The sequence below is a fragment of the Pan troglodytes genome, chromosome 9 (assembly GCF_028858775.2).
Source record: "Pan troglodytes isolate AG18354 chromosome 9, NHGRI_mPanTro3-v2.0_pri, whole genome shotgun sequence".
Lineage (NCBI taxonomy): Eukaryota > Metazoa > Chordata > Mammalia > Primates > Hominidae > Pan > Pan troglodytes.
In genome coordinates this window covers 51,282,970-51,297,871 of record NC_072407.2, presented here as the reverse complement: position 1 = coordinate 51,297,871, position 14,902 = coordinate 51,282,970, and the positions used below count along the sequence as shown (strand labels likewise).

The 14,902-nt window shown below is 48.1% G+C and overlaps 1 protein-coding gene across 50 annotated transcripts in view; it reads right to left on the bottom strand.

Moving 5' to 3' along the window:
- The window catches only part of MADD (MAP kinase activating death domain), a 60,138-nt gene extending 46,282 nt beyond the window's left edge, over positions 1–13,856 (bottom strand). For all 50 annotated transcript variants that reach the window (XM_063782919.1, XM_054661318.2, XM_016920827.4 and 47 more), the window contains exons 1-10: positions 13,536–13,856; positions 9,907–10,056; positions 8,725–9,321; positions 7,680–7,983; positions 7,019–7,150; positions 5,609–5,722; positions 4,808–4,888; positions 2,145–2,323; positions 1,274–1,509; positions 921–1,077 (exon numbers count right to left, since the gene is read on the bottom strand). In XM_063782919.1, the coding sequence (XP_063638989.1) occupies positions 921–1,077; positions 1,274–1,509; positions 2,145–2,323; positions 4,808–4,888; positions 5,609–5,722; positions 7,019–7,150; positions 7,680–7,983; positions 8,725–9,321; positions 9,907–9,968 (1,862 nt within the window). In that variant the 5' untranslated portion in view covers positions 9,969–10,056; positions 13,536–13,856. The remainder of the gene's footprint in view (positions 1–920; positions 1,078–1,273; positions 1,510–2,144; positions 2,324–4,807; positions 4,889–5,608; positions 5,723–7,018; positions 7,151–7,679; positions 7,984–8,724; positions 9,322–9,906; positions 10,057–13,535) is intronic.
- Between the last annotated feature and the right edge of the window lie 1,046 nt (positions 13,857–14,902).

The following is a 14,902-nucleotide window of genomic DNA, read 5'->3' as shown; positions in this document are numbered from 1 at the left end:
AAAGTAGCCGGGCGCAGTGGCTCGCGCCTGTAATCCTAGCATTTTGGGAGGCCGAGGCAGGCGAATTGCTTGAAGGCATGAGTTTGAAACCAGCCTGGCCAACATGGTGAAACCTTGTCTCTACTAAAAACACAAAAAATTAGCTGGGCGTGATGGCATGTGCCTGTAATCCCAGCTACTCGGGTGGCCGGGGCAAGAGAATCGCTTGAACCCGAGAGGCGGAGGTTGCAGTCAGCCCAGATCACGCCACTGCGCTCTAGCCTGGGCGACAGAGCAAGACTCCATCTCAAAAAATATATATATAAAAAAATTAGCCAGGCAAGGTGGCAGCACCTGTAGTCCCAGCTACTTGGGAGGCGGAGGCAGGAGAATCACTTGAACCTGGGAGGGAGAACTTGCAGTGAGCTGAGACGGCACCACTGCACTCCAGACCGCGTGACAGAGCAGCAAGACTCTGTCACATACATGCAAAAATAAATAAATAAGGCCGGGCGCAGTGGCTCACGCCTGTAATCTCAGCACTTTGGGAGGCCGAGGAGGGCAGATCACAAGGTCAGGAGATCGAGATCATCCTGGCTAACACGGTGAAACCCCGTCTCTACTAAAAATACAAAAAATTAGCCGGGCGTGGTGGCGGGCACGCCCGCTGGGACCTGTAGTCCCAGCTACTCGGGAGGCTGAGGCAGGAGAATGGCATGAAGCCGGGAGGCGGAGCTGGCAGTGAGCCGAGATTGCGCCACTGCACTCCAGCCTCGGTGACAGAGCGAGACTCCGTCTCAAAAAAATAAATAAATTAAATTAAATTAAATTAAAAACACTGATATGGGAAGCCTATGAGACTTTGCCTTCTCTGTGCTAAAGAAGGGCTAGTGAGAGCCTCCTCACCTTTAAAACCTTTTTGCTGCCCTAAGGATGCTCACCTATCATCAGTAGGTTCGGAGTCAGAGTCCCGCTCTGGTGGTACACTCAGGGCCTCAGCCAGCTGGGAATTGCTGTCATAGACGCGATAGTGGATAGGCTGCAGCTGATGAGCATACCACTTTGGCTTGTCACCAATCAGGGCTGGATCAAACATATCTACCCCATGAGGGAAAAGAACAGAAAGTCAGCAGCAAGGAAAAAAAGGCAAGCAACGCCTGAAAGAAAGGCAGGAAAAAGTCTAAAGCAGAGCCAGGATAGAAGGCACAGGTCAAACATTAGCAAAGGAAAAATCAAAGTCCATCAGGAGGACAGAGGCACAAGGCAGAGCGGAGCAGAGGGCAGGTGGACTCACTGTTGTGAATTCGCTGAAAGGCATAGTTGGTGGGGTTAAGGATCCATTCCCCAAAGTACTCCACAGCCTGAGTCCTGGCCAATTTCTCGGCAAAAGGAGTCTGCCGGGGACGTGAGGCTAGAAAGGAGCCAGCTTGAAAAGCTACCACAGGCCGAGGAAAGAGGCGCAGGGTACGCGTGTGCATCTGAAATCCCTGCAGCACGTTGGCGGAATTGAAGAACCGTACCATGGCAACCCTGGGGAAGCAGATGATGAGATAATCTGAGACCCATAGGGTAAGGATTCCCATGATCCAAAGTCTTAGAACACCTCCCAAAGCCATCACTTAACAGGCTTCCAACATCAAGGGGAGAGATATCTTAAAGAATCATCAGCCCCCTCTTCATCCTGAGCATGTGGTTTACTATTTCTTCACTTTGCTTTTACTAAGGTGGAAAATAACAACCAAATATGGTATATATTTTATACATAAAGAAACCCTGGGCTGGGTGTGGTGGCTCACGGCTGTAATCCCAGCACTTTGGGAGGACGAGGCGGGTGGATCACCTGAGGTCAGGAGTTCCAGACCAGCCTGGCCAACATGGTGAAACCCCGTCTCTACTAAAAATATAAAAATTAGCCAGGCGTGGTGGCAGGCGCCTGTAATCCCAGCCACTCAGGAAGCTAAGGCAGGAGAATCACTTGAACCCAGGAGGTGGAAGTTGCAGTGAACTGAGATTATGCCATTGCACTCCAACAAGAGTGAGAATCTATCTCAAAAAAAAAAAAAAAAAAGGAACCCTGGTTCAGAGAAATAGTCTGCCCCAAGGTCCCTTAGAGAGCAAAGAAATTAATTTAAGAACTTGTGATTATACAGTCGGCTTGGTCTTACCTGGTTGCAACATCCACAGAATCCACATCATTGCCATAGATGAGTGGGTTGAATTCAGTGGAGGGTGTGGACTGCAGGTCATTAGAAGGCCTTCCCAAGAGAAGGGGGATCTCCTGGCCCTCATGAAATTTCTCCAGATTGAGGATGGGCTGGGTGTTGAGACTCATGCTGGCCAAGGCCTGTGGAACAACAAGAAAATTCCTTACACAAGGAACGTCCCTGGGCAGCTAGCCAATCTTAACTCCAAGGAAAAGGCCTTCCTAAGGTCTGCTACCTCGTATTCTCTGGTCAAAAAGTTCTGCAACAAAGAACGGTGCTAATTTGCAAATCACGGCCAACCCATTTCAGACCTTTCATCTTTGAAATAAAAATCCCAATATTCTAGCCTTTAGAAAACAGTTTGAAATATGTAGCTCTCCATCTTAAGACAACCTAGCTCAAGGCAACTTGATCTTATCTGAAGTCCACAACAGTCGTTTGCAAAATTATTATAGTCATTAAACGTTTTTTAAAATTGGAATCTATGTGAAATTATATAGAATGGAAATTTGAAAACAGAGCTGCTCTGAAGGACACAGGAAGCAGAGCCTCAAATGCTCAGGGCTCCCAAGCTAAATCAGCCCCTCAGAGGCTCAATGGGGCAGTGTGAAGACCACTGGTCGAGAGCAGCAGTGCTTCTCAAATGTGAGTGAGGAGAAGAATCACCAGGGGAGGCTGTTAAAATGCAGATCCCGATTCAATATGCCTGGAGTGATCCTGCACTTTAACAAGCCCGAGTGATGCTAATGTTGCTGGTTCACAAACCACACTTTGAATAGCAGGAGTTAGAACACAGGATCAATGAGTCCAAGGATCTTAGCTCCTACAAACATTTAAAATATAATTCTGGCTGGGCACGGTGGCTCATGCCTGTAATCCCAATACTTTGGGAGGCCAAGGCAAGTGGATCACCTGAAGTTAGGAGTTTGAGACCAGCCTGGCCAACATGATGAAACCCCAGCTCTACTAAAAATACAAACAAATTAGCTGGGCACAGTGGTGTGTGCCTGGAATCCCAGCTACTCAGGAGGCTGAGGCAAGAGATTCACTTGAACTTGGGAGGCAGAGAATGCAGTGAGCCGAGATTGTGCCACTGCACTCCAGCCTGGGTGACAGAGTGGGACTCCATCTCAAAATAAATAAATAAATAAATTAATTAATTAATTAAAATATAATTCCATTTATTAACCTCTCCATCTCATTAGTCATACTAAAGCAATCATCAAGACTGAAAACACAGCAAGTGAAGGCAGCTAGAGAACTTTCTGAACTTAAAATTCCCACTAGACTCTGCAGTAACAAGGTATCACATTATATTAGCAGTGATGAAGCAACTGAGGTGAGAGGGATGAAACACAATGACCCATTTAAACCCAAACATAGCATCTAGAGATACTACTAAGTACTTCAGACAACACAGAAAAAGATTTCTAAAGGCCCTTCAAATGAGAGCAAGGATTCCTAAAAATAAACACAGTGCTATCTACTGGTGTTCCTGTACAACACATAAGGCAGGGGAAGGGAATGAAGCTTTGTCATGTGTTACCTTCAGGTACTGTGTTCAGCATGCAGAGGAAGAAGAAAATCAATCAATAAAAAATGGATGTGAGGAATTACTCAAAGAAAGGAATTTTTTTGTTTGTTTGAGACTGAGTCTCACTCTGTGGCCCAGGCAGGAGTGCAATGGCGCAATCTTGGCTCACTGCAACCTCTGCCTCCTGGGTTCAAGTGATTCTTCTGCCTCAGCCTCCCAAGTAGCTGGACTACGGGCGTCCACCACCATGCCCGGCTAATTTTTGTATTTTTAGTAGAGACAGGGTTTCAACATAATGGCCAGGCTGGTCTTCAACTCCTGACCTCATGATTCACCTGCCTCGGCCTCCCAAAGTGCTGGGATTACAGGCATGAGGCACCGCGCCCAGCCAAATAAAGGAATTTTTGAAGAAAGGTACCTCAGGATCAACTCTAGAAGATGATATAAAAGCAGCCAGATGGTCCACACTAACTTCCACCTAACAAGACTGAGAAAATCGGCCGGGCGCAGTGGCTCACGCCTGTAATCCCAGCACTTCGGGAGGCTGAGGCAGGCGGATCATGAGGTCAGGAGATAGAGGCCATCCTGGCTAACATGGCAAAACCCCGTCTCTACTAAAAATACAAAAAAATTAGCCGGGTGTGGCGGCGTGCGCCTATAGTCCCAGCTCCTGGAGAGGCAGAAGAATGGCGTGAACCCAGAAGGCAGAGCTTGCAGTGAGCCGAGATCGCGCCACTGCACTCCAGCCTGGGTGACAGAGCAAGACTCCACATCTCAAAAAAAAAAAAGACTGAGAAAATGTTCTGAAGCCATAGAGAGTGGCACACATACAAGAAACAGAGAGTGAAGGGCTATTTTATACAGCATCATAAGCATTAGAAGATGGTAAAGCATACAATGAATTGGAATCAAAAACAGAAATTCACTCTGCCACCCAGAAATGGGATACGCCTTTTCTTAAGCCCATCCAGGGTGAAGAAAACTACTCCACTTGAAGTTTGATAGGAAATTGGCTCTGAGAATAGCTGTCTTCTTATAGGAATCCCACAGCATCTAATACTCCCCTTTCTTTCCTTCGTTCTTCACCTACCTGCTTTAAATGCTTTTTCAGCTCTAGTGATTCTGGTTCTGGCAGGATAGGCAGCACTTCTGCATTGGTGGGGGCAATCACCTGCACCAGAGAAATGATAAAAGACGTGACCTTAGAGTTTATTGCTCAGGAATTTCACTTACATAAATAAAAATAAGAGGACGTATATACATTATTATTATATAAACGAATATACATTATATAACTGCACAGTAAGATATATGTACACACATATATGACATACATATGCATCTGAAATGAAATATAACTTAATGTTATTGGTTATTATCTCTAGATAAAAGGATTATGGTTTTTCTTTTCACTTATTTTATTTACGCTTATTTTTATTTTTTTTAAGTTTTACAATGAGCACACATAAGGGCTTCCCACCAAAGTCTGAATGTATTCACATTGCAGAATGGTCATATAATTCATTAAGCCTGCATTGAAAGACAGTTTCTTACTGGAAACTATACCCCAGGGAAACCATTAAGAGATGATCTATACCACATGTAATGGCCCTCAGATCACAACTGTCTGACTGCTCTTGGAGGATATGGTGGGGGGTCACTTAATTCTGGCAAAAATAAATCCTGTAATTCTCTGAGACCTAACCAAGGGTTTATTTGGCTAATAAGGTAAAAGGAGCATTTTAAAAAACTTGTTTCAGTAAGTCTCGCAATAGAAATTATCCAACAACTTAGGACGTTCCTGAAAGGAATCTAGAAACAGATATCTCAGGACTGGGTCTAGAATGCAATCCTCCTCTAGACTCTACAATGCCTCAGCCAAGAACCTCACCCTATTGCTGTCCAGATCCACTAGCCATACATCATCAGGCATTTTGAAGTCCAGTTTGTAGAGGAAGAAGCTGGCAGGAACCCCAATGATGTACGGGGTTGGAGCCAACAGCAGCTGTGGAAATGATAAAGAAGGTGAGAAACAAAGACAAAACCTATCATGAGCACTTATCAAGTCTGGATTCTTCTAGATAAGGAAATGCAGATACAATCCCTCTTCCAAAACTCGAGGCCAGATGTATTTGAAAATTCAGAATTTTTCAGATTTTTTGAAAGGTAACATGGTACATTTTTTTGTATACAGTAGTCTTTCTTATCCACAGTTTCACTTTCTGTGATTCCAGTTACCTGAGGCAAACTGTAGTCTGAAAATATTAAAAGGAAAATTCCAGAAATAAACAATTCATAAATTTTAAACTGCAGCTTGATCATATCTGAAGTGCAGGACAATAGTTCTGAGAAGCATGATGAAATCTCATGCTGTCCCGCTCTGTCCCACCCAGACATGAATCACCCGTGTCCAGCCTGTAGCCATCTCGGTTATCAGATCAACTGTCGCACAATCTCAGCGTTTGTGTTCAAGTAACCCTTATTTTACTTAATAATGGCCCCAAAGCACAAGGGTACTGATGCTGGCAATTGGGATATGCCAAAGAGAAGCCAACTATATGTAGAAAGAGGCTGGGCACGGTGGCTCATGCCTGTAATCCCAGCACTTTGGGAGGCTGAGGCAGGCGGATCACCTAAGGTCAAGAGTTCAAGACCAGCCCAGCCAACATGGTGAAACCCCGTCTCTACTAAAAATACAAAAAATTATTTGGTGTGTGGTGGTGGCAGTGCCTGTAATCCCAGCTACTAGGGAGGCTGAAGCAGGAGAATCACTTGAACCCGGAAGGCAGAGGCTCCAGTGGGCCGAGATTGTGCCACTGTACTCCAGCCTGGGGGATAGAGGGAGACTCTGTCTCCAAAAAACACCAAATATATGCCCAAAGAGAAACTGTTACTCTCTTACTGTGTCTAATTCATAAATTAAACGGTATCACCGGTATATATGTATAGAAAAAAACAAAGTATCTATAGAGTTTGGAACTATCTGTGGTTTGAGGCATCCACTGGGGGGTCTTGGAATGTGTCCTCCACAGATAAGGAGGAACTACTGTATTACGTAACACACGTAACACCTGCTGCAGTGTAGCCAGTGGCCTACAGTCATTAACATTTGTTGTGATAAATAAAAACTAAAATAGCATAAGCCTTGCCACCAGATCAGTTCAAATCAGTCAGATTTTGTAGACAAATAAGTTATGATAAAGGATTGAGGACCAGCACTCACTTACAACTTCTTTGAGCATTAAGCCTCCTCCCTCAGGAAGACAGAGGTGAGAAAGCTGGAAGTCGCCTTGAGACTCACCTGCTCTGCTGATGCCATGCAGGTGGGTAGCAGCGGGATGACAGGAAACATATACTCCAGTGGGTAGATCATTGCCACGAATGCCATCACAGACATGGAGAGTGCATTGTAGTCTCGGGACTGTAGCACCACCTGTCATGAGCCATCCAGTAAGAATCACTCCAAAACATAAAATATGGTTTACAAGAAAACAGCTTCCAACATTACAACTTGGTTTCCACTTCATCGAGCCTACAGCTCCAGCTTTGTCTCCCCCACTGCCCCCTGCCCGACCATGCCTGCCACCTCCCAATCCAGGCACAATGGTGATCCTCAGTCACCTGAGATATGCAAATCACTCCCTTACCTTCCTAGTTCTTGTACTGCCCATCCCAGGACCACTCACTGAAACAGAACTACTGATATTTCCAAAGAATTAGGTCAGTACAATTAAGGATAAGCCCTAATGAATGGTAAACCCTCTAAATACATCCCACATGATACCAGAATCTTAATTCAACCCACATCTACGGAACACCTGCTGTTTACCAGGCATCATGTTACCTCCTGAAGACAAAAAGGTGAAAAATATGTAGTCCCTGTCCTCTAAGAGCTCGTGGTCTGGCCACTGGCATATTTAAGAGTTTCTCCCCTAGAAAGGTCTAGGAAGCTTGCCTCTCACCTTGTGCTCTAACAGAATGCAGGTTAGCACCTGGAGACAGGCGTCCACACCTAGAAGTTCCAAGGGAAGGTGCAGTGGGAAATCCACTAGGGTGAATCGAGATGGGTCTGGAAGAGCAAAGGTCAGAGCTGGCTGGAGCTCTTGGGGTAGGACCTCGATGTCTACTCGCTTCTGCCCAGAGACGGGTACTGGGGAGCGCAGCAATCGATAGATCCAGGCCTCAATCTCTCGAAGGTCATGCAGAAGGGCACTTGACTTCTCCTCTACCAGCAGCGATCCAGTAAAGATCCGCCACATGGTGTCCCTGAGAAGCAGACAGCAGGAATCAGACACATTAGCATCAGAAGCTGATACCCTACTGCAACTCAGTATCACCACAGAGGCTCTAACGATGACAATGGGAAACGGAGCATCATTAAGAAAGCCCAGTCTCTGAGCTCAGATAGGACCGGAAAGTATATACAATGGCAAAAGCAAATGTAAAGATATATACTGGGTAAGACTTACTGTCCTAACCACAGTTAAAACACCAAATTCCAGCATTACTCCAAACACAATTTTGGAAAGAGGTCTAACTCTGCAGCAGTCTTTTGCTTAGTAAAGATTAACTCTTGGCTGGGGATGATGCTCACGCCTATAATCCCAGCACTTTGGGAGGCCAACATGGGTGGACCACCTGAGGTGAGGAGTTTGAGACCAGCCTGGCCAACATGGCGAAACCTTGTCTCTACAAAAATACCAAAATTAGCTGGTCATGGTGGCGTGCACCTGTAATCCCAGCTACTCGGGAGGCTGAGGCAGAAGGATCACTTGAACCCAGGAGGCAGGGGTTGCAGTGAGCCGAGATCGCACCACTGCACTCCAGCCTGGGCAACAGAGCGAGACTCTGTCTCCAAAAGAAAAAAGATTAACTCTAAATACTCTAAATATGCTTAATAGGTCTGAAGGACCTTGAGCTGTAGAGGAAATTTCCTATGCCCCTCAAAGACCAATTACATGGAATCTATAAATGCTTCCCCCATTAGGCATCAGCAGCAAACTGTACCTTTGTACGCCTCGAGGGATGCCCAGTTTCTTGCCCAGAAGGCGCTCACTACAGCAGTCCACCAGGCGCTTGAGGGTATACAAACACTCTCGGAAGGTGGAGAAGAAAGGGTAGTGGCTGAGCACGCACAGGGACGTGAGAGTACTGTTGCGGGAGCGGCTCCCCGCCTTGGCCCGGCGTTTGCCCCGAGGAGACTGGTTCACATCAGGGGTAGAGTCAGCACTGAGAGGCTGCAGGGATGAGCCACTCTCTGAGCTCTCAGTGCCACCCTCTTCTGAGGCACAGGTGGCATGGGTTCCTTCCTTCCCACGGGACCCTGCCCCACCTTCCCCCTTCTCCTTAGAGATTCGCTTTTGGAAGGAGCGGTAGAAGTTAACACAGATGCCATATCGCGTGACTCCAGTGTCCTTGTCAGTGAGGGTGAAGACAAAAGAGGTATCATCCCGAAGGCTCATGCGCCGCTGCCGCACGCTCAGGCAGCCCTCGGGCTGGCAGAAGAACACTACATCTGGGGGCAGGGGAAACTCAGTGTGATCCTCCAAGGGGTATCGCCGTAGCAATTCAGGAGTCTGGGCCACGCTATCACTGCTCGGGTGCCTGAAGAACATAAAGACAAATTCAGCAGCCTGAAGGGATGGAATGGGCTATCGAATTTTAACCACAGTCAACAAATAAAGCTCAAGATGCTATTTTGGATAAAGTAACCTGACTGTAACACCTTGGAAAATATGGCTGCTGCCTGCCGCATGGAGCTGGCAACCTAAGTGAAGTCTACACTGTCATGAAGGCATCTATTCTGAAACGAAGGGGAGATTTTGACAATAAAATTATCACTGGCACCTTAAGATGATTAACATCTTTTAAAGTGAATTAACTAATAAATTACCAAAAAAGTATACATAGAGGAGTAGCTTATAATGTACTTTTTCTTTTTACAAAATAAGAAAACTGAGGTATAAAGAGTATTTGCTCGACATCAAGAAGATGTTAGTTAAGAGCAGGGTTTTGCTTTCAATCCACCTGATTTTGTTTTTTTCCCTACTGGCTTCGATGCTCCCATCAGGGTAAAATAACAGGCGAAGATGAGCTATGCAAAGCAACATGGAAATCGGAGAGGGGAACAACTGCAGATTTTATGGCTATCCCAGATATTAAGACAAAAGTCAATCTCTTCTTGGTTACCTGGCCCCTACGATCACTAGATAGTCAAGTAACCGAGGACAGAACTTCTTCTTTTGCACCATGGTTCCAATTCATCAGTTTATCTCAGAGAAGCATCAGGGCACCAAGCAAGGAGTCAGCATTCCCGGGAGGAATTCTGAAAATCGAAGTCTAATAGGAAAAAAAGTACTGATAAGATCCACTGCTGTGCCTAAGGGACTCATCCTTCTCAACTTCTTCCCGGCCAGAGGCAGAGGTCAGAAGGTTTTCCACTTTCATACTAATGATAGGAGAACTTGACGCTTGCCTAGCCTCGTGTCTAGGCTCATGAGCTCACAGAATCAAATGTTAAAAAATAGATAGGCCAGGCACGGTGGCTCACGCCTGTAACCCCAGAACTCTGGGAGGCCGAGGCGGATCACCTGAGGTCAGGAGTTTGAGACCAGCTGGCCAACATGGCAAAACCCCATCTCTACTAAAAATACAAAAAAATTAGCCGGGTGTGGTGGCACACATCTGTAATCCCAGCTACTCAGGAGTCTGAGGCATGAGAATCGCTTGAACCCAGGAGGTGGAGGCTGTGGTGAGCTGAGATCGCACCACTGCACTCGAGCCTGGGTGACAGAGTGAGACTCCGTCTCAAGAAAAAAAAAAATGTAGATAAATAATGGTTCACCTACCTATCCCTACCAATGACTTAATTTCCAGCTTAACGCCTGGGGCTCTGTTTCTGAAAAAAAGACCTAGGCCATCTAATCTGGACTCAGTCATTGTAACAAAAATTGAAGTCACTCTCAGGACCCCTCCAGGGTGGATCAGGATCAAACCAGACTCCTCAACTAGCTAGCACTAACCTGCACTTCTAGGTCTAGATGGAAACGTAATTATTCTGTTTCAACAATCTACATTCAGCTTGATGTGAAACTACCATATAGACTGTCTAGTTAACCATGCTCAGACAATAACAGCTGGCTATTCTACCTCATGTGATCTCAAATGAAAATGTCCATGCCCCAATTGCCTAATCTGCACCACTTTTCTCCCTCCTTCAGGCAAGAAAGGAGCCCAGAGGCCACTGCTACTAGCTCTGCCCTTGGTGCTGAATCATAATCTCTCCTCTATTTTGATCTCAGGCTCAGAATCAGTAATACAATACCCACAGATGAGTCCTTGTCCTACTATACATTACAGAGGCTATGAATTAGAGGCAGAAATACCAGGATTTCTGCAAGGACAGGGAGAGGTGCCCAGAGAAATTTCTAAACTATGTCCTAAAATTAGGAAAAGCTTTCATGGTCTTAATTATAATTTATTTCGTGTTAAGTGTCTATACACTTCTCTAAATAAAACGTTTCACCCCGCTGCACAGCTATTTCTAGTAGGGCTACTTCTTCTATGAGTAGAAGTTCTTTTCTCATATTTCTAGTGTTCCAGGATTCTACCTCTGTGCTCTACATGCGGCCTAAGACCTTGTCCAATGCACACGGAGAGAAACCCATTATCGTATACACACACACACCCTCTACTCCCTCACCTGCTGTTGCGGGCACTCCCATATATACAGACATACACACTCCCTGGATGCTTAAGGCCCTATTTGGTTTAGGTAATGAGTAGAAGTTTTTTCTCCCCTACCTAACAATAAACAAGACCTATTTGCAATACCTCTCAAATCCTCAAAATACTGCTTTCTCCTTTCCCTTGCTCCCAATAGAGGACCTGCAGGTAATAGGATTCAGTTTTATCTCCATAGCGACTCTGGCTCCCAGCACTATTTATAGCAGAGCCACAGCCCCTCCCCTGCTTGGTGACCGCACAGTGCTAGCAGCTGCTACTCCAGAGTCGGCCAAGGCCCATAACAATTCACTCTCCTCGAACCTAGAGACACTTCTCCCACTGACAGTACCTGCTAAGAATTAGGTTGTCTTCTCCCTCATCTGTCTGTAGTTTGTACTTCGTCCTAATTCTGGCTTTTGATAGTGATATCTCTAGAACACCACCAGGTTTCTGAGCACGCCATATATTCATTTCTAGGTATCACCACTGCTTAACGAACCCAAACAGTCCCTTGGTTCTCCCAACTGCAATAGAGTCATGAGCAAACTGCAGGAGGTGGGGCACTATAACAGAGCCGCACTCAGCTCCTCCTGAGCAGAATCCAAGGGGGAGAGAAATAGAGAAATGAAATGGGATATGAGTAAAAAGCATAATTTGTTTTAATAAAGAATTATGTAGTTAACCTGTCATGGGATTCGGAAAAATAAAAGAATTATGTAGAAATGACTAGAGTGAGAGCCAAAGTATCTTAAAGTAAAACAGAATTTATAGAACCAGAGCTCTAGGCTACACCTTGCAATCTATGTTTACATTGAAAACCCGGAGCCCTCTCCAACCAAAATCTCAAAGATCAGGCCTGAAGCACCTCCTACTGAGTACGCATCAGGCCTCTCTAGCCTTGGTGGGATCTCAGTCCCTCTCCACTGACAACTATCTGACGAAACTCAAGTCACTCACAATCATTTCCTTCCAGAGCCACAAGGACCCTGAGATCTTGTTATTATTCTAGCTACGGGTGGTAGGATAAATTTTTAGCCAGAGTTCACATCTGATCAGCAGCCACTGCCTTCAGTTATTCAGATTGCAAAGATAACTAAGATTTTCCTTCTCATTCTCTCCTCTCTCCCCTCCCCACAAAGACTAACACCTCTAACTCCTCTAAAGACTAAATCCTCTAACATCACCCACAACTCACACTCTTGTCTTCACAACCAACGAGGCTCCGACTCTGCCTCTTGCCTCAATCATGTTTACTAACGTAGAGCCTGTGGTTCCTATCTTCCTGTATTCCAAAAGCATCCAGCTCAAAATGCATATCTATCTGCTGAAGTCCGACATCACCATCAGCTCCACCCAGAGGTAGATTTAGGATTCACAAACTTTTAAGTTATCTATGCCTTTTCAGCAGAAATAGCCATGCTAACCAACCCCTGGATTCGTCCCTCATTTTGGACAGGATCTCACAGTAAAACCACAGGAACCAGAGAGCGATATGACATCTCTGCTGACGTGAACACAACAGGAGGCTCTCCTTCCCTCCTCTACCTCCCCAGGCAGTGACCTTGCAAGCTCATCGGCACAGACTGGTCCAGCGTATGGGAGAACTGGAGCAAGGAGGCTGGCAGCTGGCAGGGTTGGGGTAGAGGGGAGGGCAGGGAAAGGTGGAAGAAGGTAGATACACGAGGATGGGGAGGAGAGCGATTGCAGAAAGATGAAATGGTGTTCTCTCTCCAGCAAGTCAATTTCGAAACATCAAGTTAAAAAAAAAATTTCTTGAGAACCAAACGTGTTTCTCCAAATTCTAGCCAAAAATAAGGCGCAAGCACGCACACGCACAAGCACACCCGCCAAGCGCTGTGCGGGCTCGGCCCCGGGGCTGGCCAGCTCTGCCCGCCCCCTCACCTGCTGGACAGTTCTCCCCCGCCCCCGCCCCCGCCCCGAACCTGAACCCGAGCCGCCCGCTCGGCAGGAACCAAGCCCAGTAGCCTGAGCCCCCTCCTCTGCCCGGGGCGCCCCCATCCCCGGCCCCGCCCCTCCTCGGCAGACCCCCGTCCCCACGCCCCTTCACACTCCCCCAGGGCCTCCTGACAGACCCCTTCCTCCAAGAGCCACGGTGTCCTCTCAGAGCCCGTCTCCCGCTCGGAGTCCCCAGACGCTCGCCCAGGACCCCCACCGGCCCAGACTCTCCTGCCTCCCAAGCTCTGGGGGACTGGCCAGGCCCAGCCCGACGTCCCCCGGCAGCGGGGCGTCAGTAGCTCCCCAGCGCGGCGCCGCTCCGAGCGGGCGCCAGTTCCGCGTCTGCACTGGGGGGCACGCACCACTCGCGCGGGGTGCGGAGGGGGAGGCCGGGGCCGGGGCCGTACCATTGAGCCCGGGGGGCCGGGGCTGCGCCGAGCCGAGCGCCGCGGGGCGGGGCCGACCTCGGGAGACAGCAGCTGCGCACAGACCTAGCCTAGCGCCCGTGGGCGCGGGAGGGCGCGCCAGGCCAACCTAGCGCCGTCGCGTGCCAAGTGGAGGACCCACAGCAGTACCTTCTGTTTGGGTTGCTCAGAGAGACTCTCACCCGACGGGGTCATAGCGCCCGTTTCGACGACATGGGGATTCCTCTGAAAGTCACTTCCCAAGATAATCGGCCCCTGAGACTTCCTGACGGGCTCCCCATCCCCCAGTCCCCACCCCCACTCACGCGCTTTGGCGGTGCTCGGCGCCCGAGCAGGGAAGCCGGCTGCCGCGCGGTGGAGCCTACCAATCCTGGGCAGCGGGGGCAGAGGGGGCCGCGCGGCCGCGGTTACCTCCACCGGGCGCGCGCGGGGAGTGGGGGGGGCGTGGCCGCGCCGCGGCGCCCGCTGGGAGATGGAGTCCAGTCAGTCCGCGAGGACAGCCCCGCCGCAGGACATCCTCCCCGCGGCCACACGGCTCTTCTCTTCCTGTCCCAAAGGGCCTGGGGACCGACACTGGGTTCTAGGTCTTTCAGGTTGTGCCTTTTTCAGATGCCAAAGGAAAAACCAAGGCATGCTACACATGCACGTGAGGTGCACCGCCGACGCCTTAGCGCTGAAATCCAACACTTCCTCCTCCACCGCAGAAAGGCAACCGGATCCTACCCGGATCCCAGCAGGGGAAGGGGGCGCCTAAGCCTCAGCATTCCATTTACCCATATGGCGCAGTGGGGGTTAGTAAGAAGAGGCCCCCTCTCACGGCCAAGGCTGTCATTTGTGACTCTCCCTCCTCTGAGCCTGGAGGCGGATCCTAAAGATCGCAGGCTTCCTCCTCTATTACCGTGTCCCCACCCCCAATCCAGAAATTGGTTTCTCTCATTTTGTATTCATTTTGATCTTCCTGTTCAAACAGTACCAGACCTATCAGTGAGGCGGCGCTGAGGCATTTATGGCCATACCACAGAGTGACAGTGGAGAATTTTTCTTGGGGCCCTGTGGGAAAAACAGGAAGTGGTGGAGGC